Below are 26,593 nucleotides of genomic sequence, written 5' to 3' on the forward strand. Positions count from 1 at the left end.
GCAGGACATCACCCACAGGGACCGAGGACCCCAGAGCAGGACATCACCCACAGGGACCGAGGACCCCAGAGCAGGACATCACCCACAGGGACCGAGGACCCCAGAGCAGGACATTACCCGCAGGGACTGAGGACCCCGGAGCAGGACATCACCCGCAGGGACCGAGGACCCCGGAGCAGGACATCACCCGCAGGGACCGAGGACCCCAGAGCAGGACATCACCCGCAGGGACCGAGGACCCCAGAGCAGGACATCACCCACAGGGACCGAGGACCCTGGAGCAGGACATCACCCGCAGGGACCGAGGACCCCGGAGCAGGACATCACCCACAGGGACCGAGGACCCTGGAGCAGGACATCACCCGCAGGGACCGAGGACCCCGGTACAGGACATCACCCACAGGGACCGAGGACCCCGGAGCAGGACATCACCCGCAGGGACCGAGGACCCCAGAGCAGGACATCACCCACAGGGACCGAGGACCCCGGAGCAGGACATCACCCGCAGGGACCGAGGACCCCAAAGCAGGACATCACCCGCAGGGACCGAGGACCCCGGAGCAGGACATCACCCGCAGGGACCGAGGACCCCGGAGCAGGACATCACCCGCAGGGACCGAGGACCCCGGAGCAGGACATCACCCGCAGGGACCGAGGACCCCGGAGCAGGACATCACCCGCAGGGACCGAGGACCCCGGAGCAGGACATCACCCGCAGGGACCGAGGACCCCGGAGCAGGACATCACCCGCATGGACAAGGAACATGGAGCAGGACATCACCCGCAGGAACAGCACTACAGGGACTGAGGACCCCTCAGCAGGACATCACCCACAGAGACTCAAGGGGGACAGGGACCGAGGACCCCACCTGCAGGAACTGTAGCAGGACAAGGACTGAACACCCTGAAACAGGTCCCCACCTGCAGGAAACGGTATACGCAGAGCAGGACTCCACCTGCAGGGACTGGTATACGCGGCGCAGGACCCCACCTGCAGGGATCGGTATACAGGGAGCAGGACCCCACCTGTAGGGGCCAGTATACACTGAGCAGGACCCCACCTGCAGGGACCGGTATATGCTGAGCAGGACCCCACCTATAGGGGCCAGTATACATGGAGCAGGACCCCACCTGTAGGGGCCGGTATATGCTGAGCAGGACCTCACCTGTAGGGGCCGGTATATGCTGAGCAGGACCCCACCTGTAGGGGCCAGTATACACGGAGCAGGACCCCACCTGTAGGGGCCAGTATACACGGAGCAGGACCCCACCTGTAGGGGCCAGTATACACGGAGCAGGACCCCACCTGTAGGGGCCAGTATACACGGAGCAGGACCCCACCTGTAGGGGCCAGTATACATGGAGTAGGACCCCACCTGCAGGGGCCGGTATATGCTGAGCAGGACCCCACCTGTAGGGGCCAGTATACACGGAGCAGGACCCCACCTGTAGGGGCCAGTATACACGGACCAGGACCCCACCTGTAGGGGCCAGTATACACAGAGCAGGACCCCACCTGTAGGGGCCAGTATACACGGAGCAGGACCCCACCTGTAGGGGCCAGTATACACGGAGCAGGACCCCACCTGTAGGGGCCAGTATACACGGAGCAGGACCCCACCTGTAGGGGCCGGTATATGCTGATCAGGACCCCACCTGTAGGGGCCGGTATATGCTGAGCAGGACCTCACCTGTAGGGGCCAGTATACACGGAGCAGGACCCCACCTGTAGGGGCCAGTATACACGGAGCAGGACCCCACCTGTAGGGGCCAGTATACACGGAGCAGGACCCCACCTGCAGGGGCCGGTATATGCTGAGCAGGACCCCACCTGCAGGGACCGGTATACACGGAGCAGGACCCCACCTGCAGGGACCGGTATACGCTGAGCGGTAGTGCCCTCGGTCTCTGAGATGTAATGACAGCGGAGGAGCGTTATTCCGGTTGCACACAGGGGAGCCGTGTAAACGCCTGTGAAGTTTTTAAGTTAATGAAATGGTTTTATTGCTGCAGTGCGGAGGAGCGGTGACTTTTAAAGGGCAGCTCTCCCGAAACGCGTCTAATGTGGATGCAGCAGAATCCCTGCGCAATTACAGCAAACCAAACACCGTCCCCACCGCCACACCGCGCTCTGATACAGAACCGATGATTGGGAATCCATGATATATATATCTCCTCCCCGGACGCATCATTGTCTGTAGAGAGGAGACTGATACATTGTAACAGACCTTCACCTGTGAGACGGATACATTGTAACAAACCTTCACCTGTGGGAAGGATACATTGTAACAAACCTTCACCTGTGGGAAGGATACATTGTAACAGACCTTCACCTGTAAGAAGTATTGGGCATACACTGTAACCCAGAATACGAGGCTGAAGCCCCTGGACACATCAGCCTTAACCCCCGATGTGCTGCCCCCTCCCCTGCAGCGGGATCGGGATGAGGTCTCGCCGCTGGCACTGTTCCCGATTACGTAATTTAAGGAATTCGGATAGAAATTCCTGTAGCATCGGAATTGGGAACAGGTCCAGTGCATTGTGTTCAGATCAGCAGGAGACTGCTCTGCCATTGGTCCCCAGTGCAGGGGGGCACTTACTTTCACCTGAGCACAGTGATACATAAACAGCTGGGTGATGGTATATGTGTAGTATGACCCCCGCCGCCACCTGTTATACGTGTCATTCCGGGCATATAGAAAGCTGGGTTATGGTTTATGAGTAGTATACACCCCCTCGCGTCCTCTTACACGTGCCATTCAGGGTATATAGAAAGCTGGGTTATGGTATATGAGTAGTATACACCCCCTCGCGTCCTCTTACACGTGCCATTCAGGGTATATAGAAAGCTGGGTTATGGTAGATGGGTAGTATACACCCCCTTGCATTCTCTTACACGTGCCATTCAGGGTATATTAAAAGGTGGGTGATGGTAAATGAATAGTATACCCCCCCCCCCCCCCCCGCGTCCTCTTTCACGTGACATTCCGGGTAGATAGAAAGCTGGGTGATGGTATGAGTAGTATACACCCCCTCGCATCCTCTTACATGTGTCATTCAAGGTATATAGAAAGCTGGGTGATGGTATATGAGTAGTATACACCCCCTCGCATCCTCTTACACGTGCCATTACGGGTAGATAGAAAGCTGGGTGATGGTATATGAGTTGTATACACCCCCTCGCGTCCTCTTACATGTGTCATTCAAGGTATGTAGAAAGCGGGTGATGGTATATGAGTAGTATACACCCCCTTGCATCCTCTTACATGTGTCATTCTGGGTATATAGAAAGCTGGGTGATGGTATATGAGTAGTATACACCCCCTCGCATCCTCTTACATGTGTCATTCAAGGTATATAGAAAGCGGGTTATGGTATATGGGTAATATGACCAGTATGCTTTAGTTGTTGGGATTGGGGGTGATATTGTTGAGGTACAGACCCCCATTATCTGTGTGTGTGTGGAGGGGGGGGGGTTGTTATACTTGCTTTAATGCTGTAATTCATCTAATAAAATGATGAAAGATAGAAATATGTTGATTTGTCTAGTGTTTGTGTCTCCATAGTAACAGACTACCTTTGTGTAGTCAGGTGGTGCAGCTGACCTGTGTCCCCCCATAGTTGCAGTAGGAGCAATGAGGCAAGTGATGTGCCAGGTTGATGCAGCAGTCCACACACCGCCTGATACTCCCAGTGTCTGATGATGATGATGGTGAAGATCCGCTCAGCCCACCTCCTCCTCTTCCCGTCAGAGAACTGTCTTCAAGCAGACGGTGAGACTTGTAGGAGCGCGGTGGCGGCGGCCGCAGATTCTTCCAGACACGACAGATGTAGACGAATCCAAAGAGGAACAAGTAGAATTCATGTTGGAGAAGATGAAACAACTTGTATCACAGCTGAGACTTCTCCCCCGAATCTCTGCCGCCTCTTTGTATCCGACACTTACATTTGCCTTTTTTATCATTTCTGAAATCCTGTGTAATCTTCCTGACAACAACGTCCGATACCGACGAACACCCCCTCCGAGTATCGAGACGTGTCACTCCTGTCAATCCGCCTGTGTAAAAATGGGATCCATATCTGTGTCTGGTCACCTATGTATCTAGCTGGGCTGCAATACCACACGCAGCCTGTGAACAGGTGGACCTCCTTAATATTAAAGGGGTACTCCAGCAGAAAAAAAATCTTTCAAATCAGCTGGTGTCAGAAAGTTACACAGCTTTGTCATTTACTTCTATATAATAATCTCGAGTCTTCCAGTACTTATCAGCTGCTGTATGTCCTGCAGAAGCAGTGTATTCTCTCCATTGTGGCACAGTGCTCTCTGCTGCCACCTCTGTCCATGTCAGGAACTGTCCAGAGCAGGAGAGGTTTTCTATGGGGATTTGCTGCTGCTCTGGACAGTTCCTGACATGGACAGAGGTGGCAGCAGAGAGCACTGTGTCAGACTGGAAAGAATACACCACTTCATGCAGGACATACCGCAGCTGATAAGTACTGGAGATTATTACATAGAAGTAAACTAATCTATATAACTTTCTGACACCAGTTGATGTGAGAGAAAAAGATTTTTGCTGGAGTTCCCCTTTAAAATGGCGTATATCAATAATACTGTGAACTTTCTGACCCCGCCCCCTGCATTGGCATGGAAGGTGATGAAGTTAGCGTTAGGCTGCCTGGCTGGCGCTCTGGTAATCCCAGGACCATTACACTGCACTATCCTGGGACTCGTTCTCGTTTCGATTTCTCGTCTTCCATTTTTTACGGTGTAATCATGGATTCAGCAGTTTCCGCCATCGACCAGCAAGAGTGAAAATGAGGTTAAAAGTTTAGCGTAGATTGCTGTAACCATAAAACCATCAGCTCTTAGGGGGAGCGCTGCCAGCAGCCGCCAGCGCCCGGGAGGGGGGGGATGATATGCCTGATGCTTATGTGAGATAAATGACAGAGATGTCAGGATGGGATTCACCTCATCGCCTCCATCCACCGCTCATTCTGTGTATACCAGTCTGGAGTAGGATATGATACAGGGTTCATGTGTATAGCGGTCAGGGGTTATGTGTATTAGGGGGGCAGGACCTGTCAGACCTCGCTAGATGACAGCTATCCTTAAAGGGACACAAGAGGGCTAAAAATGTTTATGTAAATGTTTCTTAATGTGTCTTAGGGCCCTATTCCACCGGACGATTATCGTTCAGATTATCGTTAAATCGTTTGAATCTAAACGATAATCGTTCGGTTGAAATGCAGTTAACGATTAACGACAGAACGAGAAATCGTTGATGGCTTTATAAGACCTGGACCTATTTTTATCGTTGCTCGTTCGCAAAACGTTCGCAAATCGTTCGCATTGAATAAGACATCGTTTGGTTGTTCGCAATAGATACGAACGCAATAGCGAATAAATAGCGAAGAAAAACGATCGCAATTACGATCATAAGTAACGATTACCGTTCCATGGAAATGAGTGAACGTTTTCAGGTCTTTTGCAATAGCGGTCGTTTGAGAGCGTTAATCGTTAACGATTATGCAAACGATAATCGTCCTGTGGAATAGGGCCCTTATCATGTAGATGGTCGGGTCTGTGTGACTGTGTACAGTCATGGCCAAAAGTTTTGAGAATGACACAATGACATTCTGGTCCCATTCTTTATTCATGGCTGTGTTTTAGGTAAGACTGTGAGAGAGCCGATTCCCTTGGCTGAGAAGCAACCCCACACATGAATGGTTTCAGGATGCCGGTTACAGTCGGCATGAGACAAGACTGGTGGTAGCGCTCACCTCTTCTTCTCCCAATAAGCTGTTTTCCAGATGTCCCAAACAATCGGAAAGGGGATTCATCAGAGACAATGACTTTCCCCCAGTCCTCAGCAGTCCACTCCCTGGACCTTTCCCCAGTCCTCAGCAGTCCGCTCCCTGGACCTTTCCCCCAGTCCTCAGCAGTCCCCTCCCCTGGACCTTTCCCCAGTCCTCAGCAGTCCACTCCCTGGACCTTTCCCCAGTCCTCAGCAGTCCACTCCCTGGACCTTTCCCCCAGTCCTCAGCAGTCCACTCCCTGGACCTTTTGCAGAATATCAGTCTGTCCCTGATGTTTTTCTGGGGAGAAGTGGCTTCTTTGCTGCCCTCCATGAGACCAGGCCTTGCTCCAAGAGTCTCCGCAGTCTCACAGTGCAGATGCCCTCACACCTGCCTGCTGCCATTCCTGAGCAAGCTCTGCACTGCTGGTAGCCAGATCCCGCAGCTGAAACACTTTTAAGTGACGGTCCTGGTGCTTGCTGTCTGTCTTGGGCGCCCTGGAGCCTTTTTGGCAACAATGGAACCTCTCTCCTTGAAGTTCTTGATGATGCGATAGATTGTTGACCGAGGTGCAATCTTTCTAGCTGCGATACTCTTCTCTGTTAGGCCATTTTTCTGCAGTGCAATGATGACTGCACGTGTTTCTTTAGAGATAACCATGGTTAACAGAAGAGAAACAATGATGCCAAGCACCAGCCTCCTTTTAGAGTGTCCAGTGGTATCATTCTAATGGTGCATTTACACAGGCAGATTTATCTGACAGATTTTGGAAGCCAAAACCAGGAATGGATTTGAAAAAAGGAGAAATCTCAGTCTTTCCTTTATGACACGTTCCCTGTTTATGGTCTGTTCCTGGCTTTGGCTTCAAAATCTGTCAGATAAATCTGCCTGTGTAAACGCACCATTACTTAATCATGACAGATTGATCTCCAGCCCTGTCCTCATCAACACCCACACCTGTGTTAATGGAGCAATCACTGAAACGATGTTAGCTGGTCCTTTTTACACAGAAAGATTATCTGCCAAATCCTGAAGCCAAGGCCAGGACTGGATTTGAAAAGAGGAGAAATTTCAGGCTTTCCTTTATGACCTGATCTCTGTTTATAGTCTGTTCCTGGTTTTGGCTTCAAATCTTTGGCAGATAATCTGTCAGATAATCTTTCTGTGTAAAAGGGCCCTTAGCTGGTCCTTTTAAGGCAGGGCTACAATGATGTTGAAATGTGTTTTGGGGGATAAAGTTCATTTTCTAGGCAAATATTGACTTTACAAGTAATTGCTGTTAAGCTGATCCCTCTTTATAACATTCTGGAGTATATGCACATTGCCATTTTAAAAACTGAAGCAGTAGACTTTGTAAAAATGTATATTTGTATCATTCTCAAAACTTTTGGCCATGACTGTATTATGCTGTGAAAAATCATCAAAGTTCCTATAGAGATGGGGAGGCAGTACTATCTGTACCTCCATCATCTACAGGGAGGCAGTACTATCTGTACCTCCATCATCTACAGGGAGGCAGTACTATCTGTACCTCCATCATCTACAGGGAGGCAGTACTATCTGTACCTCCATCATCTACAGGGAGGCAGTACTATCTGTACCTCCATCATCTACAGGGAGGCAGCACTATCTGTACCTCCATCATCTACAGGGAGGCAGTACTATCTGTACCTCCATCATCTACAGGGAGGCAGTACTATCTGTACCTTCATCATCTACAGAGGGGCAGTACTATCTGTACCTCCATCATCTACAGGGAGGCAGTACTATCTGTACCTCCATCATCTACAGGGAGGCAGTACTATCTGTGCCTTCATCATCTACCGGGAGGCAGTACTATCTGTGCCTTCATCATCTACCGGGAGGCAGTACTATCTGTGCCTTCATCATCTACAGAGGGGCAGTACTATCTGTACCTCCATCATCTACAGGGAGGCAGTACTGTCTGTACCTCCATCTACAGGGAGGCAGTACTATCTGTACTTCCATCTACAGGGAGGCAGTACTATCTGTACTTCCATCTACAGGGAGGCAGTACTATCTGTGCCTTCATCATCTACAGGGAGGCAGTACTATCTGTACCTCCATCATTTACAGGGAGGCAGTACTATCTGTGCCTTCATCATCTACAGGGAGGCAGTACTATCTGTGCCTTCATCATCTACAGGGAGGCAGTACTATCTGTGCCTTCATCATCTACAGGGAGGCAGTACTATCTGTGCCTTCATCATCTACAGGGAGGCAGTACTATCTGTACCTCCATCATCTACAGGGAGGCAGTACTATCTGTATCTCCATCATCTACAGGGAGGCAGTACTATCTGTACCTTCATCATCTACAGGGAGGCAGTACTATCTGTACCTCCATCATCTACAGGGAGGCAGTACTATCTGTACCTCCATCATCTACAGGGAGGCAGTACTATCTGTACCTCCATCATCTACAGGGAGGCAGTACTATCTGTACCTCCATCATCTACAGGGGGGCAGTACTATCTGTACCTCCATCATCTACAGGGAGGCAGTACTATCTGTACCTCCATCATCTACAGGGAGGCAGTACTATCTGTACCTCCATCATCTACAGGGAGGCAGTACTATCTGTACCTCCATCATCTACAGGGAGGCAGTACTATCTGTACCTCCATCATCTACAGGGGGAGACAAGAATGAACAATGTCAGCTGATTTGTTGTCTTTCAGCAAGTTGAAAAATCTAGATCACTGTAGTGACTGTCTGCTGTGTAATAGGAGTAGTAGTAGCAGAGCACCGCTCTCTTTAGTGGGCCGCCCAGGAGCAGCTCCCCACGTGTGATAGCAGAGACAGTGTAGGTAAAAGGATTAATGGGGAGATTAGAATGTCAGCTCCTGGGGTCAGGGTTGTGATAGGAGATTAGAGTGTCAGCTCCTGGGGTCAGGGATGATGGGAGTGATGATACTGTGTGTGATAGGAGATTAGAGTGTGAGCTCCTGGGGTCAGGGATGATGGGAGTGATGATACTGTGTGTGATAGGAGATTAGAGTGTCAGCTCCTGGGGTCAGGGATGATGGGAGTGATGATACACTCTGTGTGATAGGGGATTAGAGTGTGAGCTCCTGGGGTCAGGGATTATGGCAGTGATGATACTGTGTGTGATAGGAGATTAGAGTGTCAGCTCCTGGGGTCAGGGATGATGGGAGTGATGAGACACTGTGTATGATAGGGGATTAGAGTGTCAGCTCCTGGGGTCAGGGATGATGGGAGTGATGAGACACTGTGTATGATAGGAGATTAGAGTGTCAGCTCCTGGGGTCAGGGATGATGGGAGTGATGAGACACTGTGTATGAAAGGGGATTAGAGTGTGAGCTCCTGGGGTCAGGGATGATGGGAGTGATGATACTGTGTGTGATAGGAGATTACAGTGTGAGCTCCTGGGGTCAGGGATGATGATACAGTGTATGATAGGCAATTAGAGTGTCAGCTCCTGGGGTCAGGGATGATGGGAGTGATGAGACACTGTGTATGATAGGGGATTAGAGTGTGAGCTCCTGGGGTCAGGGATGATGGGAGTGATGATACACTGTGTATGAAAGGGGATTAGAGTGTGAGCTCCTGGGGTCAGGGATGATGGGAGTGATGATACACTGTGTGTGATAGGGGATTAAAGTGTCAGCTCCTGAGGTTAGGAGGTGTTATACCATAGACCTGCACTGATGATACTAGATCTCGGGATTCCCCTATAATGAGGAGAGATCCTATAGTAGTTTCTGATATAATTACAAGGTGCAGAGCTTCACCCTCCCGAGATTATATACAAACCTTTAAATCTGCCAACAAGTCTGTGAAGGGATCTACATATATATGCGGTGCAATCACTGCAGAGCTGTACAGCGGCGGCGTTACAGTGTGTCGCTCCATCGTGTAGACTTGTACAGCAGTGTGTCGTTACAGTGTCTCGCCCCATTCTGTAGAATTTTACAGCAGTGTGTCGCCTTGTCCTATGTGTCTGTAGTTCCTGATTTGCCCTGGTGGGCTCTGTCTCCTGTGGGGCTGTAGTCCCGGATTTGCCCTGGTGGGCTCTCTGTCTCCTGTGAGTCTGCAGTACCTGATTTGCCCCGGTGGGCTCTCTATCTCCTGTGGGGCTGTAGTCCTGGATTTGCCTCAGTGGGCTCTGTCTCCTGTGGGTCTGTAGTCCTGGATTTGCCCCGGTGGGCTCTCTGTCTCCTGTGGGGCTGCAGTACCTAATTTGTCCCGGTGGGCTTTGTCTCCTGTGGGGCTGTAGTCCCGATTTGCCCCGGTGGGCTCTCTGTCTCCTGTGGGCTTAGTGCCTGTTTTGCCCCGGTGGGCTCTCTGTCTCCTGTGGGGCTGCAGTACCTAATTTGTCCCGGTGGGCTTTGTCTCCTGTGGGGCTGTAGTCCCGATTTGCCCCGGTGGGCTCTCTGTCTCCTGTGGGCTTAGTGCCTGTTTTGCCCCGGTGGGCTCTCTGTCTTCTGTGGGGCTTAGTACCTGATTTGCCCCGGTGGGCTCTGTCTCCTGTGGGTCTGTAGTCCTGGATTTGCCCCGGTGGGCTCTCTGTCTCCTGTGGGTCTGCAGTTCCTAATTTGCCCCGGTGGGCTCTCTGTCTCCTGTGGGTCTGCAGTTCCTAATTTGCCCCAGTGGGCTCTCTGTGTCCTGTGGGGCTGTAGTCCTGGATTTGCCCCAGTGGGCTCTGTCTCCTGTGGGTCTGTAGTCCTGGATTTGCCCCGGTGGGCTCTGTCTCCTGTGGGTCTGTAGTCCTGGATTTGCCCCGGTGGGCTCTCTGTCTCCTGTGGGTCTGTAGTCCTGGATTTGCCCCGGTGGGCTCTCTGTCTCCTGTGGGTCTGTAGTCCTGGATTTGCCCCGGTGGGCTCTCTGTCTCCTGTGGGTCTGTAGTCCTGGATTTGCCCCGGTGGGCTCTCTGTGTCCTGTGGGTCTGCAGTTCCTAATTTGCCCCGGTGGGCTCTCTGTCTCCTGTGGGGCTGTAGTCCTGGATTTGCCCCGGTGGGCTCTCTGTGTCCTGTGGGTCTGCAGTTCCTAATTTGCCCCGGTGGGCTCTCTGTCTCCTGTGGGGCTGTAGTCCTGGATTTGCCCTGGTGGGCTCTGTCTCCTGTGGGTCTGTAGTCCTGGATTTGCCCCGGTGGGCTCTGTCTCCTGTGGGGCTGTAGTCCTGGATTTGCCCTGGTGGGCTCTGTCTCCTGTGGGTCTGTAGTCCTGGATTTGCCCCGGTGGGCTCTGTCTCCTGTGGGGCTGTAGTCCTGGATTTGCCCCGGTGGGCTCTGTCTCCTGTGGGTCTGTAGTCCCGGATTTGCCCCGGTAGGCCGGGGAGGTTAGGTGTACAATGGCAGGCAGGCGGTGCGGAGGGTTAATAGTGCTGAGTGTGGAGGGGGGAGGCGTTCCCGGCCTCTGTCAGCACTGGAGGCTGCGGAGGATAAGGGGGCCCTTTGTTGGCAGTATAACGTAAGCAGCTCTGCCTAATGGACTGAGGGAAGCAACTCCAGCCGCTCCACAGGAACTTCTCCACAAAGTGCCCAACTTCTTCCCCTGTGCCCCCAGGAGATGCTGCTGAGGATGGGGCTGCGGGACCCTTAGTACCCCAGCAGCAGCCCTCCTCCCTCCTCCCTTCCCCCTCCCCCCCTTTTTCCAGGGAATCGGGCCGCTCCTCTTCTGGCTCCGGGACTTCTCCTCCTTGGATCCATGAAGTTTAGAGATTCCTGGGAGTTTTTACGTTGTTCTGTACTTGGAGGCTGAGGGGAGGCCGGGGAGGCCGGTCCCACACCGCACTACTTCGCATGTTGGAGGGAAAGAGAATCCTCCTCATCGAGCGCGGCCCCCGGAGGAAGAGACGATCCGCAACGTCCTGCGTCCAGCACCCCAAAATGCTGGAGATCTGCCTGAAGCTGGTGGGGTGCAAATCTAAGAAGGGGCTCTCCTCATCCTCCAGCTGCTACCTAGAAGGTGAGATGGGGGCCCAGGGACCATGATGAAGGCTTCAGAGCTGCGCTCCCCTTCTCTTAGGCCTCAGCTCCAACCCCCACTCCTATCTCTACAGGCAAAACAATGCAAAAACTCACAGCTCCAGACCTGATGGGATTACTTACATTCTTAAAGGGTCCACAACTTATAATAGTGCGGGAGCGTTATATAGGGAGCGGCTGATGGCAGTCACACATTAGTCACCGAGATCTCTGCCCTTCCTTCTACTATCATTTCTACAGTCTCCTACAATGGCTGATAACAGGGAACAATAGAATATTCCCTTCGCCTGGCCTGGAGTCTAGAGGAGGGGCCTGGTTTTTAGAACTGAACCCCTTTAAGCCCTTTGAACTAGTTGACTTGGAGGGGACAGAGGGGTCTGACGGGGACAGAAGAGTTTGGAGAAGGGGAACTGGTGAGGACAGAGGAGTCTGGTGTGGAATAAAAGGATCTGGAGGGGGGACTGTGGGGTCGGATGAGTCTGTAAGGCCGACTGAGGGGGTGCGGAGAGGTCTGGAGGGGTCAGAGGAGTCTGGAAGGGGGACTGTGGGGTCTGGGAGGCTGACTAAGGGGGTACAGAGGGGTCAGGAGTGTGGAGAGGGGTGTGGGAGGCTGACTAAGGGGGTACAGAGAGGTCAGAGGAGTGTGGAGAGGGGTCTGGGAGGCTGAGTGAGGGGGTACAGAGGGGTCAGAGGAGTGTGAAGAGGGGTCTGGGAGGCTGACTAAGGGGGTACAGAGAGGTCAGAGGAGTGTGGAGAGGGGTCTGGGAGGCTGACTAAGGGGGTACAGAGAGGTCAGAGGAGTGTGGAGAGGGGTCTGGGAGGCTGACTAAGGGGGTACAGAGAGGTCAGAGGAGTGTGGAGAGGGGTCTGGGAGGCTGACTAAGGGGGTATAGAGGGGTCAGAGGAGTGTGAAGAGGGGTCTGGGAGGCTGACTAAGGGGGTACAGAGAGGTCAGAGGAGTGTGGAGAGGGGTCTGGGAGGCTGACTAAGGGGGTACAGAGAGGTCAGAGGAGTGTGGAGAGGGGTCTGGGAGGCTGACTAAGGGGGTACAGAGAGGTCAGAGGAGTGTGGAGAGGGGTCTGGGAGGCTGACTAAGGGGGTACAGAGAGGTCAGAGGAGTGTGGAGAGGGGTCTGGGAGGCTGAGTGAGGGGGTACAGAGGGGTCAGAGGAGTGTGAAGAGGGGTCTGGGAGGCTGAGTGAGGGGGACTGAGGAGGTACAGAGGGGTCTGGGAGGCTGACTAAGGGGGTACAGAGAGGTCAGAGGAGTGTGGAGAGGGGTCTGGGAGGCTGAGTGAGGGGGTACAGAGGGGTCAGAGGAGGTACAGAGGGGTCTGGGAGGCTGAGTGAGGGGGACTGAGGAGGTACAGAGGGGTCTGGGAGGCTGAGTGAGGGGGTCCAGAGGGGTCAGAGGAGTGTGGAGAGGGGTCTGGGAGGCTGAGTGAGGGGTCAGAGGAGTGTGGAGAGGGGTCTGGGAGGCTGAGTGAGGGGGACTGAGGAGGTACAGAGGGGTCTGGGAGAGGGGGCTGCGAGCCAAACTGTGGGGGACTGAGGAGGTACAGAGGGGTCTGGGAGGAGGAGGTGTTTGGCGGCATCTTACTCCCCTCTTCCCCTTTCATCCACATACCCCCAGACCTTCCGTAACTTTCAGGTTTTTGCATCTCCGGCCCTTTAAATGGTCTGGGGGCCACAAGTTCTCTTCCTATAGGCTGCCCTGTGAACGTCTATACATCGGACGCCTCGTTTCCGCCACTTCCTCGCACCTTTAAGAAGCGGCTCGGCGTCCTCCGCTGACCTCACCTTACATGGTAAAGTCTTTGAGAGGAAACTCAGTAAAAGTTTAGTTTGACGCCATCTCTAGAACACGGATCCAAATGTGCCTGGCGGCCCAGAACTTTCCATTGTTTTTAACTCCTGGGGGGGAGGGGGGCGGTTTCAGCCGGACGCGATTATCTTATAAGATAGCGGCAGAATAGAAACACTTGAGGGAACCGCAAGATCACATGACACGATAGTGGTGAGGACATCGATAGTGGTGAGGACATGGCCAGGAGACTGTCAACAGCAGCAAGCTTGGCTATTGTGTCACCGAGAGCTTCCCCATTTAGGAGCCCAGCTCCACAGATTCAATGCTTTGACTTGATCTGATTCTAAATAAGCTGGATAGCACCCAGTATGGCCGCCATTACCATTCCATCCAGTGTCACCCAGCTCTCCTGGCATCCTGAAGGGCTATCCTTGTATCTCCAGTATATCGAGAATGTGGGAAAGTTGTCGGACAACCCTAATAGGAGATGTATTGGTCTGTACCCATGTGCCCATATTGTAAGTTTATGCTCTATAAGATGCCACCCAGCTTTCCCATGTGCCCATATTGTAGGTTTATGATCTATATGTGCCACCCAGCTTTCTTACAGTCCTGCATTGTATGTTTATGCTGTATAGGTGCCACCCAGCTTTCCCAAATGCCCATAGTGTAGGTTTATGATGTATAAGTGCCACCCAGCTTTCCCAAATGCCCATAGTGTAGGTTTATGATGTATAAGTGCCACCCAGCTTTCCCATATGCCCATAGTGTAGGTTTATGCTGTATAAGATGCCACCCAGCTTTCCCATATGCCCATAGTGTAGGTTTATGATGTATAAGTGCCACCCAGCTTTCCCATATGCCCATAGTGTAGGTTTATGCTGTATAAGATGCCACCCAGCTTTCCCATATGCCCATAGTGTAGGTTTATGATGTATAAGTGCCACCCAGCTTTCCCATATGCCCATAGTGTAGGTTTATGCTGTATAAGATGCCACCCAGCTTTCCCATATGCCCATAGTGTAGGTTTATGCTGTATAAGATGCCACCCAGCTTTCCCATATGTCCATAGTGTAGGTTTATGATGTATAAGTGCCACCCAGCTTTCCCATATGCCCATAGTGTAGGTTTATGCTGTATAAGATGCCACCCAGCTTTCCCATATGTCCATAGTGTAGGTTTATGATGTATAAGTGCCACCCAGCTTTCCCATATGCCCATAGTGTAGGTTTATGCTGTATAAGATGCCACCCAGCTTTCCCATGTGACCATAGTGTAGGTTTATGATGTATAGGTGCCACCCAGCTTTCCCATGTGGCCATAGTGTAGGTCGATGCTGTATAGGTGCCACCCAGCTTTCCTACAGTCCTGCACCGTACATTCACCCAGTATTAGAGCCATAAGGGGGCCAGGGACTTGTCACGTATAGGTCGTTCAGGAGTAGGTATTGGGACACTTTCCCTTTAAGAACTTTATTGTTTGGCAGAATATAATCTTTTCTAATTTAGAAGAAATTTGGGAAGGTTTTGGCTTTGCTTTTACCGTCCTGCGCCCACATCTCCCGCCGCAGTATAAACACTGATGTGACGTAAAATTGCTGTTTATCTTCCCACTGACTGATTATTGCGACATGTTCAGGAGAAGGCTGTAATATCGCTCGCTGCTCTGCATCATGGGAGATGTAGTCCCGATATGGGATGTGTGTGTGTGTGTGTGGGGGGAGGGTGCTGCTTCTCGCTGGAGGGCTGTATACTGTCAGCGGGGCAGAGCTGCCATCCCGCCACATCTCTGCCCGCTGTATGTGAATGAGACACCGTCCAGACCGGAGGACTTGTTACAATGTATCAGACTAGATCTGTGTCCCCAACCTGTGGTCCCTCTCAGAGCATGATGGGAATTGTAGTTTCACAGCAATCATATGGCAAAACGCTGGAGAACAGTAGCGATGTGCTGCGAGGCTTTAACCTCCCATCCTGATAGCTTGTGCTCTGCGGTCTCCAGACTGATACATTGTATATAGCTGTATATAGTGTAGACAATGCTCTGCGGTCTCCATATAGCTGTGTATAGTGTAGACAATGCTCTGCGGTCTCCAGACTGATAGATTGTATATAGCTGTATAAACAGACAATGCTCTGTGGTCTCCATACATTGTATATAGCTGTATAAACAGGCAATGCTCTGCAGTCTCCATACATTGTATATAGCTGTATATACAGACAATGCTCTGCGGTCTCCATACATTGTATATAGCTGTATATACAGACAATACTCTGCGGTCTCCATACATTGTATATAGCTGTATATACAGACAATGCTCTGCGGTCTCCATACATTGTATATAGCTGTATATACAGATAATGCTCTGCGGTCTCCAGACTGATACATTGTATATAGCTGTATATAGTGTAGACAATGCTCTGCGGTCTCCATATAGCTGTGTATAGTGTAGACAATGCTCTGCGGTCTCCAGACTGATAGATTGTATATAGCTGTATAAACAGACAATGCTCTGTGGTCTCCATACATTGTATATAGCTGTATAAACAGGCAATGCTCTGCAGTCTCCATACATTGTATATAGCTGTATATACAGACAATGCTCTGCGGTCTCCATACATTGTATATAGCTGTATATACAGACAATACTCTGCGGTCTCCATACATTGTATATAGCTGTATATACAGACAATGCTCTGCGGTCTCCATACATTGTATATAGCTGTATATACAGAGAATGCTCTGCGGTCTCCAGACTGATATATTGTATATAGCTGTATATAGTGTAGACAATGCTCTGCGGTCTCCATACATTGTATACAGCTGTATATACAGACAATGCTCTGCGGTCTGCATACATTGTATATAGCTGTGTATACAGACAATGCTCTGTGGTCTCCATACATTGTATACAGCTGTATATACAGACAATGCTCTGCGGTCTCCATACATTGTATATAGCTGTATATACAGACAATGCTCTGCGGTCTCCATACATTGTATATAGCTGTATATACAGACAGTGCTCTGCGGTCTCCATACATTGAATATAGCTGTATATACAGACAATGCTCTGCGGTCTCCATACATTGTATATAGCTGTATATAGTGTAGACAATGCTCTGTGGTCTCCATACATTGTATATAGCTGTATATACGTGGTCTCAGCAGTGACGTATATGGGGCTGGTGTGTACCTCACAGAGCATTGTCTAGTTTGGATATGTCTGTAACAAACCCTCAGCTGTGAGATATATAAGGTTGGGGGGGTTACTCACAGAGCATTGTCTCTTACAGTTCGGCTATAACCAGTAAGACATCGTAGCGGGAGTCGGAGTGATTGATCTACTGTTTAGGAGCCCGGTAAAGCTGGGTGACAGCCGTGTGGCGGCCATATTGGTTTTCTACCTGCCTTCCTGCTGGTTACACGTGGCAGCTCCATCGCTGACCCCATAATCCTAGGAGCTGGTGACTCTATTATTACATAGGTGCCATCCCCCGGGCACAGGAGGCGTATACCCCCCCTCCCCTATATACTCTCTACCTGGTGTATAGATAGAGATATATGTATATATGGGGGGAGGGGATCTCCCTGCAGCCACATCCTGTGATCCCATCTCCGGCCGCCATCCCCTCCGCATGGGATAGAATGGAAAGCTGGCAGTGGGATCACTGGGGAAATGACTGGTTGTTATGCAGTGTCCCCTTAGCAACCAAATTGTCAGACTGCCCTCGACGCCAAGGGACATGTTGGGGGCTACTGGGAGTCCATTCCCAACAATATGACCCGGCCAGGGTCGTATTGGGGGTGCCGGGCTCCCGGGTTGGGTCATATTGGGGGTGCTGGGCTCCTGAGTCGGGTCATATTAGGGGTGCCGGGCTCCCGGGTCGGGTCATATTGGGGGTGCCGGGCTCCCGGGTCGGGTCATATTGGGGGTGCCGGGCTCCCGGGTCGGGTCATATTGGGGGTGCCGGGCTGTCGGGTCGGTTCATATTGGGGGTGCCGGGCTCCTGGGTTGGGTCATATTGGGGGTGCCGGGCTCCCGGGTCAGGTCATATTGGGGGTGCCGGGCTCCCGGGTCGGGTCATATTGGGGGTGCCGTGCTCCCGGGTCGGGTCATATTGGGGGTGCCAGGCTCCCGGGCTCGGTCATATTGGGGGTGCCAGGCTCACGGGTTGGGTCATATTGGGGGTGCCGGGCTCCCGGGTCAGGTCATGTTGGGGGTGCCGGGCTCCCGGGTCGGGTCATATTGGGGGTGCCGGGCTCCCTGGTTGGGTCATATTGGGGGTGCCAGGCTCCCGGGTTCGGTCATATTGGGGGTGCCGGGCTCCCGGGTTGGGTCATATTGGGGGTGCCGGGCTCCTGGGTCGGGTCATATTGGGGGTGCCGGGCTCCTGGGTCGGGTCATATTGGGGGTGCCGGGCTGTCGGGTCGGGTCATATTGGGGGTGCCGGGCTGTCGGGTCGGGTCATATTGGGGGTGCCGGGCTCCCGGGTTCGGTCATATTGGGGGTGCCGGGCTCCTGGGTTTGGGGTTGTGTTGGGGGTACAGAGGTTCCTGTTTCAGCATGACGTCTGCAGCGCCCTGTACAGTGACTCTTTATTACATGTGTAACTTGTATACGTGAGCTGCGCTCTGTGTCTGTCGCCCCCACCAGGGTGTGGAGAGCAGCAGCAGTAACATCTTCACCTGAATAATCTGTGACCTCTCCTGAAAGCCTCTGTGCTGCTGTAATGGCACCCTCAGAGATGAGCATGTCTCTTACCCGTTACTGGCTGCAGAGCTGAGATCATAGTGGGTGTCACCCTTGTCAGAGCCGCCATGACTCCCTGTTACACGGTCACTGCGCGGTATTGCATGTGGCTCCTGATAGTAGTCAGTGACTAATGTTTCCTCTTCTCTCTTCTCCCCAGAAGCCTTACAGCGACCCATCGTTTCTGATTTTGAGCCTCAGGGTCTGAGTGAAGCCGCTCGCTGGAACTCTAAGGAGAACCTCCTGTCCGGACCCGGCGAGAATGACCCCAACCTGTTTGTTGCACTGTATGACTTTGTGGCCAGTGGAGACAATACACTCAGCATCACCAAAGGTAAGAGCAAGGACTACAACCCCCATCCTGCATGCAAGAGTCTGCCCGGAAGCTGGGCCTCAAGGGGTTAAAGGCTTGCTCCACCCTTTGTGACTTTGCTTCACTTAAAGGGATTATCTAGGGTTAGAAAAGCATAGTTTACTTTATAGAAAACAACGCCAGCCATGTCCTGAAATGGTATTGCTACTCAGCCCCATTTCACTGCAGTATTACTCACAAACTAAGGACAAGAGTGGCGCTGCTTCTAGAAGAAATCACCTCTATCATGGTAAAGCCCTTAAAGGGTTGGTTACAAAAAAAAATACAAATCTTTCAAATAAATTGGTGGCAGAGATTTGTAATTGACTTATCATCTGCTGTATGTCCTGCAGGAAGTGGTGTATTCTTTCCAGTCTGGCACTGTGCTCTCTGCTGCTACCTCTGTCCATGTCAGGAACTGTCCAGAACAGCAGTAAATCTCCATAGAAAACCTCTCCTGCTCTGGACAGTTCCTGACATGGACAGAGGTGGCAGCAGAGAGCACTGTGTCAGACTGGAGAGAATACACCACTTTTTTGCAGGACATAAATCAGCTGATAAGTACTAGAAGACTGGAGTTTGTTTAATAATACATTACAAATTTCTGATTAAAAAAAAATAAAGATTTTTGTGAACAATCCCTTTAAGTTCATTTGTGTGTTATGCTCCAGTCACATACAGAGCTGCGTTCACAACTCAGCTGAATAATAATGTGATTGGTTTCCCCAGACGCCCCCTGCGTGTTCAGTGTCAGTACTGCCCATTACTCTGATAGTACTTCCTATGACTGGGAGAACCGCAGGGTACAGCCTGTTACTCCAGCTTTTACCATCCTGACTGATGTCATGTGGCAGCCAGCAGAATTGTGAGCGCAGCACTGGGTGTAACTAAAGTATAAGCCGTTATGTAGCTGAAGATCAGTGCAGGAGACATAAGGCAGGGGATCAGCGCTTATACAGATGTAACCTACACTCACCGGCCACTTTATTAGGTACACCATGCTAGTAACGGGTTGGACCCCCTTTTGCCTTCAGAACTGCCTCAATTCTTGGTGGCATAGATACAACAAGGTGCTGGAAGCTTCCTCAGAGATTTTGGTCCATAGTGACATGATGGCATCACACAGTTGCCGCAGATTTGTCGGCTGCACATCCATGATGCCAATCTCCCGTTCCACCACATCCCAAAGATGCTCTATTGGATTGAGATCTGGTGACTGTGGAGGCCATTGGAGTACAGTGACCTCATTGTCATGTTCAAGAAACCAGTCTGAGATGATTCTCGCTTTATGACATGGCGCATTATCCTGCTGAAAGTAGCCATCAGATGTTGGGTACATTGTGGTCATAAAGGGATGGACATGGTCAGCAACAATACTCAGGTAGGCTGTGGCGTTGCAACGATGCTCAATTGGTACCAAGGGGCCCAAAGAGTGCCAAGAAAATATTCCCCACACCATGACACCACCACCACCAGCCTGAACCGTTGATACAAGGCAGGATGGATCCATGCTTTCATGTTGTTGACGCCAAATTCTGACCCTACCATCCGAATGTCGCAGCAGAAATCGAGACTCATCAGACCAGGCAATGTTTTTCCAATCTTCTACTGTCCAATTTCGATGAGCTTGTGCAAATTGTAGCTGCATCTGCCTCAAAGTTGGAGGTACTGTGCGTTCAGAGATGCTCTTCTGCCTACCTTGGCTGTAACGGTTGGCTATTTGAGTCACTGTTGCCTTTCTATCAGCTGGAACCAGTCTGCCCATTCTCCTCTGACCTCTGGCATCAACAAGGCATTTCCGCCCACAGAACTGCCGCTCACTGGATGTTTTTTCTTTTTCGGACCATTCTCTGTAATCCCTAGAGATGGTTGTGCGTGAAAATCCCAGTAGATCAGCAGTTTCTGAAATACTCAGACCAGCCCTTCTGGCACCAACAACCATGCCATGTTCAAAGGCCTCACATCACCTTTCTTCCCCATACTGATGCTCGGTTTGAACTGCAGGAGAGTGTCTTGACCATGTCTACATGCCTAAATGCACTGAGTTGCCGCCATGTGATTGGCTGATTAGAAATTAAGTGGTAACGTGCAGTTGGACAGGTGTACCTAATAAAGTGGCCGCTGAGTGTATAGAGGTAATGTCACATGGTAATAGCTAAGATTCCGGCACAACTGTAGATCACAGAGACTGCAATGTTACCACAAGTTATAACTGTGTGTCCATGATGTATCCTGTACTCATCCTGTATCATACTCCAGAGCTGCACTCACTATTCTGCTGGTGGGGTCATTATGAACATACATTATATTACTGATCCTGAGTTACATCCTGTATTATACTCCAGAGCTGCACTCACTATTCTGCTGGTGGGGTCACTGTGTACATACATTACTGATCCTGTACTGATCCTGAGTTACATCCTGTATTATACTCCAGAGCTGCACTCACTATTCTGCTGGTGGGGTCACTGTGTACATACATTACATTACTGATCCTGAGTTACACCCTGTATTATACTCCAGAGCTGCACTCACTATTCTGCTGTGTATATACATTACTGATCCTGAGTTACATCCTGTATTATACTCCAGAGCTGCACTCACTATTCTGCTGTGTATATACATTACTGATCCTGAGTTACATCCTGTATTATCCTTTCTTCCTCCTCTCCTCACATGTCTCCTCTCTCTTCCTGTAGGGGAGAAGCTCCGGGTTCTCGGGTACAATCACAATGGAGAGTGGTGTGAGGCTCAGACTAAGAACGGTCAGGGCTGGGTGCCCAGTAACTACATCACCCCGGTGAACAGTCCGGAGAAGCATTCTTGGTATCACGGCCCGGTGTCCCGCAATGCAGCTGAATATCTCCTGAGCAGCGGGATCAATGGCAGCTTCCTGGTGCGGGAGAGCGAGAGTAGCCCAGGGCAGAGGTCCATATCCCTGCGATACGAGGGCAGGGTCTACCACTACCGTATCAACACTGCTTCTGATGGCAAGGTGAGAGCCCAGGACCCCCAGCCTTTACACTGCAGCATTGCTCTGTATTGTAAGTTCGGCCACATCATACTAGTCCCAACCACCTGAGTGGGGTTGAAGGGGTATTCCAGTCAAACATAACTTTTGATGCCCATGGTGAGACTAACAATTCCTTCCATACTTGTTACTATCTATTCAGTCTCCTTCCCCCAGTTCTAACATAACATAGTAACATAGTAAATAAGGTTGAAAGAAGACAAGAGTCCATCAGATTCAACCTAGGGAAACCCCACTGTGTTGATCCAGGAAGGCAAAAACCCCCACGAGGCAGCTAACAATTGCCCCATCACAGGGAGAAAACTCCCTCCCGACTCCAATGGCAACCAGAATAATCCCTGGATCACCGTATCACCGGAAATCTAATGCCCATAACTTGTAATATTATATTGTTCAAGAAAAGCATCCAGGCCTGCCTTGAACTTATTTAATGAATCGGCCATGACAACCTCATGTGGCAGAGAGTTCCACAGTCTTACCGCTCGTACAGTAAAGAACCCGCGTCGGTGCTGATGATAAAATCTTCTTTCCTCTAGACGTAGAGGATGCCCCCTTGTCATGGTTACAGACCTAGGAGTAAGGAGACCACTACAAAGATCTCTGTACTGTCCATTCATATATTTGTACATTGTGATCAGATCGCCCCTAAGACGTCTTTTTTCTAGCGTAAATAACCCCAAGCGTGATAACCTGTCCTGGTACTGTAACCCACCCATTCCCTTAATGACCTTTGTTTCCCTCCTCTGCACCCGCTCCAGTTCACCTATGTCCTTCTTATCTACCAGTGCCCGGTGCTGTACACAGTATATACCATATGTGGTCTGACCAGTGATTTATAAAGAGGCAAAACTATGTTCTCATCTTTAGCATCTATGCCTCTTTTGATGCATCCCATTATTTTATTAGCCTTGGCAGCTGCTGCCTGGCACTGATCACTAAAGGTGAGTTTACTGTCCACCAATACCCCCAGGTCCTTTTCGGAAGTAGTTTTACCCAGTGTTTTCTTATTTAGCACATAACTGTACTTATTATTTCTGCGGCCCAAATGCATAACCTTACATTTATCCACATTAAACTTCATTTGCCATTTCACTGCCCAAGCCTCTAGCTTCTCCAAATCCCTCTGTAATATGATATTATCCTCCTCTGTACTGATTACTTTACCCAGTTTAGTATCATCTGCAAAAATGGAGATTATACTCTGTAGCCCCTCTACAAGATCATTAATAAAAATATTAAAAAGGAGTGGACCCAACACTGACCCCTGTGGTACCCCACTAGTAACTGTGACCCAACACTGACCCCTGTGGTACCCCACTAGTAACTGTGACCCAACACTGACCCCTGTGGTACCCCACTAGTAACTAAAACCCAATCTGAATATGTTCCATCAATGACCACCCTCTGTTTTCGATCACACAACCAGTTACTTACCCATTTGCATACGTTTTCCCCGAGTCCCAGCATCCTCATTTTGTAGACCAACCTTTCATGCGGCACAGTATCAAATGCCTTTGAAAAGTCCAGATACACAACGTCCACAGCCTCCCCCAGATACACAACGTCCACAGCCTCCCCCAGGTCCAGTCTATAACTTACCTCTTCATAGAAGCCGATCAGATTAGTCTGACAGGATCGATCCCTCATAAATCCATGCTGGTGCTGCGTCATAAGATTATTTTCATTAAGATACTCCAGTATACATCTCTTATATATTATACTCCAGTATACATCTCTTATATATTATACTCCAGTATACATCTCTTATATATTATACCCCAGTATGGCATCTCTTACAAACCCCTCAAATACTTTACCTACTATAGATGTTAGACTTACAGGCCTGTAGTTTCCAGGATCACTCTTTGACCCCTTCTTGAATATTGGTACCATATTAGCTATGCGCCAGTCCTGTGGAACAATCCCTGTCGTAATAGAATCTTTAAATATTAGGAATAACGGTCTGTCTAACACAGTATGTAATTCTTGCAAAACTCTAGGCTGGATACCTTCTGGGCCCGGTGACTTATGGATTTTAATGTTTTTAAGGCGTCTCCCCACTTCTTGTGTTAGGCAGGTGAGATTTATGGGAGGATTTATATTATCCCTAGTCATGTCGTCTGTTATGGGATTCTCCTCTGTGAATACAGTAGAGAAGAATGTATTTAGTAGATTGGCCTTTTCCTCTTCCCCCTCCACCATTACACCCAGATTATTTTTGAGGGGACCAACATTTTCAGTTTTAAGTCTTTTGTTATTTATATAGGTGAAGAACATTTTGGGATTTGTTTTACTTTCTGTGGCTATCCTTCTTTCTGTTGCTATTTTTGCTTCTTTTATTTGCCTTTTACACGTTCTATTCTTCTGTCTATAGTTGCTCAATGCTTTCCCACTACCTTCTTGTTTTAGTAGTCTGAATGCTTGTTTCTTATCAGTTATTGCCCCCCTTACAGCTGAAGTTAACCACATTGGATTTCTCTTATTTCTACTACGTTTATTCCCATATGGTATGTGTCGTTCACACGATTTACCCAGGATGCTCTTAAATATGTCCCATTTCTCTTGTGTACTTTTATTTCTGGAGGCATTGTCCCAGTCTATGTTCCCAAGGTCCTCTCTTAGTTTTTGGAAATTAGCCTTCCTGAATTTTAATGTTTTTGCAGCCCCTCTACTAATCATTTTATTGAAGGATAATTGAAAACTTACTATATTATGGTCACTATTACCTAGGTGACCCCCCCCCCCCACCTCTATTTTTTATATTCTATCTGGCCTGTTCGTTAAGATTAGGTCCAGGAGTGACAATGGGCACAATGGGCTTACGGCATGATTTAACATATAGACAGACCCCTCCCCCTTTCTTATTTTTACGGTCATTTCTGAATAGACTATAACCCTGGATATTAACGGCCCAGTCATAACTCTCGTCCAGCCATGTCTCGCTTATCCCCACTATATCATATTTCTCTTCAACCATTATGAGTTCTAATTCTTCAGCTTTATTAGTGCAGCTTCGAGCATTAGTATACATACAGTTAATACAGTCCATATTCCCTTTCCTCTTGTCACTAGTGACTATTCTAACCCCTCCCGCCGTTCCACCCCAAGTTCCATAATCTAGGCCCAGCTCTCCATCTACTCTGTCTTCACTTACTACATTGTAGTTGCCCCCCCGGTCCCTAGTTTAAACACTCCTCCAACCTCTTAGCCATCTTCTCCCCCAGCACGGCTGCACCCTCCCCATTGAGATGCAGCCCGTCCCTACCGTAGAGCGTGAAACCGACCGAGAAGTCGGCCCAGTTCTCCATGAACCCAAACCCCTCTATCCTACACCAGCTCTTGAGCCACTTATTTACCTCCCTTATCTCCCGCTGTCTTTCAGGTGTGGCTCGTGGTACAGGTAATATTTCGGAGAATATCACCTTGGAGGTCCTAGTTTTAAGGACCCGCCACCTACCTCTAACTTTATCATTGGTGCCAATGTGCACCATGACTGCTGGGTCATCGCCAGCCCCTCCCAGTAATCTGTCAGCCCGATCCGCGATGTGAAGAACTCGAGCGCCAGGAAGGCAACACACTGTTTGACGATCCCTGTCTTTGTGACAGATTGCCCTGTCTGTCCCCCTAATAATTGAGTCCCCCACTACCAGTACCTGCCTGGCCTGCCCTGAACTCCTGTTTCCCACCTTACTGGAGCAGACACCCCCCTGGCTTTCAGAGGCAGTGTCCTGCTGCAGCAATGCCACCCCTGAATCAACATCCCCCTCATCCGCCAATTTGGCAAACTTGTTGGGGTTTGCCAGATCAGGACTGGCCTCCCTCACACTCTTCCCTCTACCCCTTTTTCTAACTGTGACCCAACTAGTTGCCTCTTCCTCCTGTACCTCCATGCTATCACTCTCTCCCCCATCTTCCCCTTGGAGTGCTTGCTCAGTGAGCAGCAGACCTCTTTCCAGTTTGCTAATGCATCTCAATCGTCGCAGCCGCTCATTTAGATCCAGGATCTGGGCTTCCAAATCGGCAACATGCACACATCTCCCACAATGGTATGCACCCTCACCCCCACATACATCTCCCACAATGGTATGCACCCTCACCCCCCCATACATCTCCCACAATGGTATGCACCCTCACCCCCCATACATCTCCCACAATGGTATATACCCTCACCCCCCCAATACATCTCCCACAATGGTATGCACCCTCACCCCACCATACATCTCCCACAATGGTATGCACCCTCACCCCCCATACATCTCCCACAATGGTATGCACCCTCACCCCCACATACATCTCCCACAATGGTATGCACCCTCACCCCCCCATACATCTCCCACAATGGTATGCACCCTCACCCCCCATACATCTCCCACAATGGTATGCACCCTCACCCCCCCATACATCTCCCACAATGGTATGCACCCTCACCCCCCATACATCTCCCACAATGGTATGCACCCTCACCCCCCATACATCTCCCACAATGGTATGCACCCTCGATCGGTTGATCAAGGATTGCATACATCGCACAAGATGTACATTGGGCCGCATTGTCAAACATAACGCTAATTTTTATGGGGATATTATGTATAAATAAACAAAACAACAAGCAACAAAAGCAAACAATGTGTTCAAAAGCAAATAAACAATTTGTTTTCCAGTAAAACTCCCAGAATCTAAAGTCCCAGAATATTAAAGTCCCACACTTGAGACAAAAACACACTTCAGATCAAAAACTCGCATGCTCCAAAGCTCGCTCACAAATACAATATAAAAGCACTTAGCTTGCAGAGATGGCTATTTCTGGCTCCTGTGTTGGAAGGGGTCTGGCTCCTGTGTTGCTGCTGCTTTCTGCTGAAGACACAAAAATCTGTATGTGAGCT

At 50.1% G+C, this 26,593-nt stretch overlaps 1 protein-coding gene across 3 annotated transcripts in view; it reads left to right on the top strand.

The window, feature by feature from the left end:
- The window catches only part of ABL1 (ABL proto-oncogene 1, non-receptor tyrosine kinase), a 98,604-nt gene that overhangs the window by 46,502 nt on the left and 25,509 nt on the right, over nt 1-26,593 (top strand). Inside the window, exons 2-4 of one of the 3 annotated variants that reach the window (XM_069943610.1) lie at nt 3,567-3,773; nt 18,488-18,661; nt 21,379-21,674. In XM_069943610.1, coding sequence (XP_069799711.1) covers nt 3,701-3,773; nt 18,488-18,661; nt 21,379-21,674 — 543 coding nt within the window. In that variant the 5' untranslated portion in view covers nt 3,567-3,700. Of the gene's footprint in view, nt 1-3,566; nt 3,774-11,238; nt 11,750-18,487; nt 18,662-21,378; nt 21,675-26,593 lie in introns of those variants that run through there. The other 2 variants (XM_069943608.1, XM_069943609.1) reach the window with 2 other exon arrangements.

This window comes from Dendropsophus ebraccatus, chromosome 10 (genome assembly GCF_027789765.1).
Source record: "Dendropsophus ebraccatus isolate aDenEbr1 chromosome 10, aDenEbr1.pat, whole genome shotgun sequence".
NCBI classification, from domain to species: Eukaryota; Metazoa; Chordata; class Amphibia; order Anura; family Hylidae; genus Dendropsophus; species Dendropsophus ebraccatus.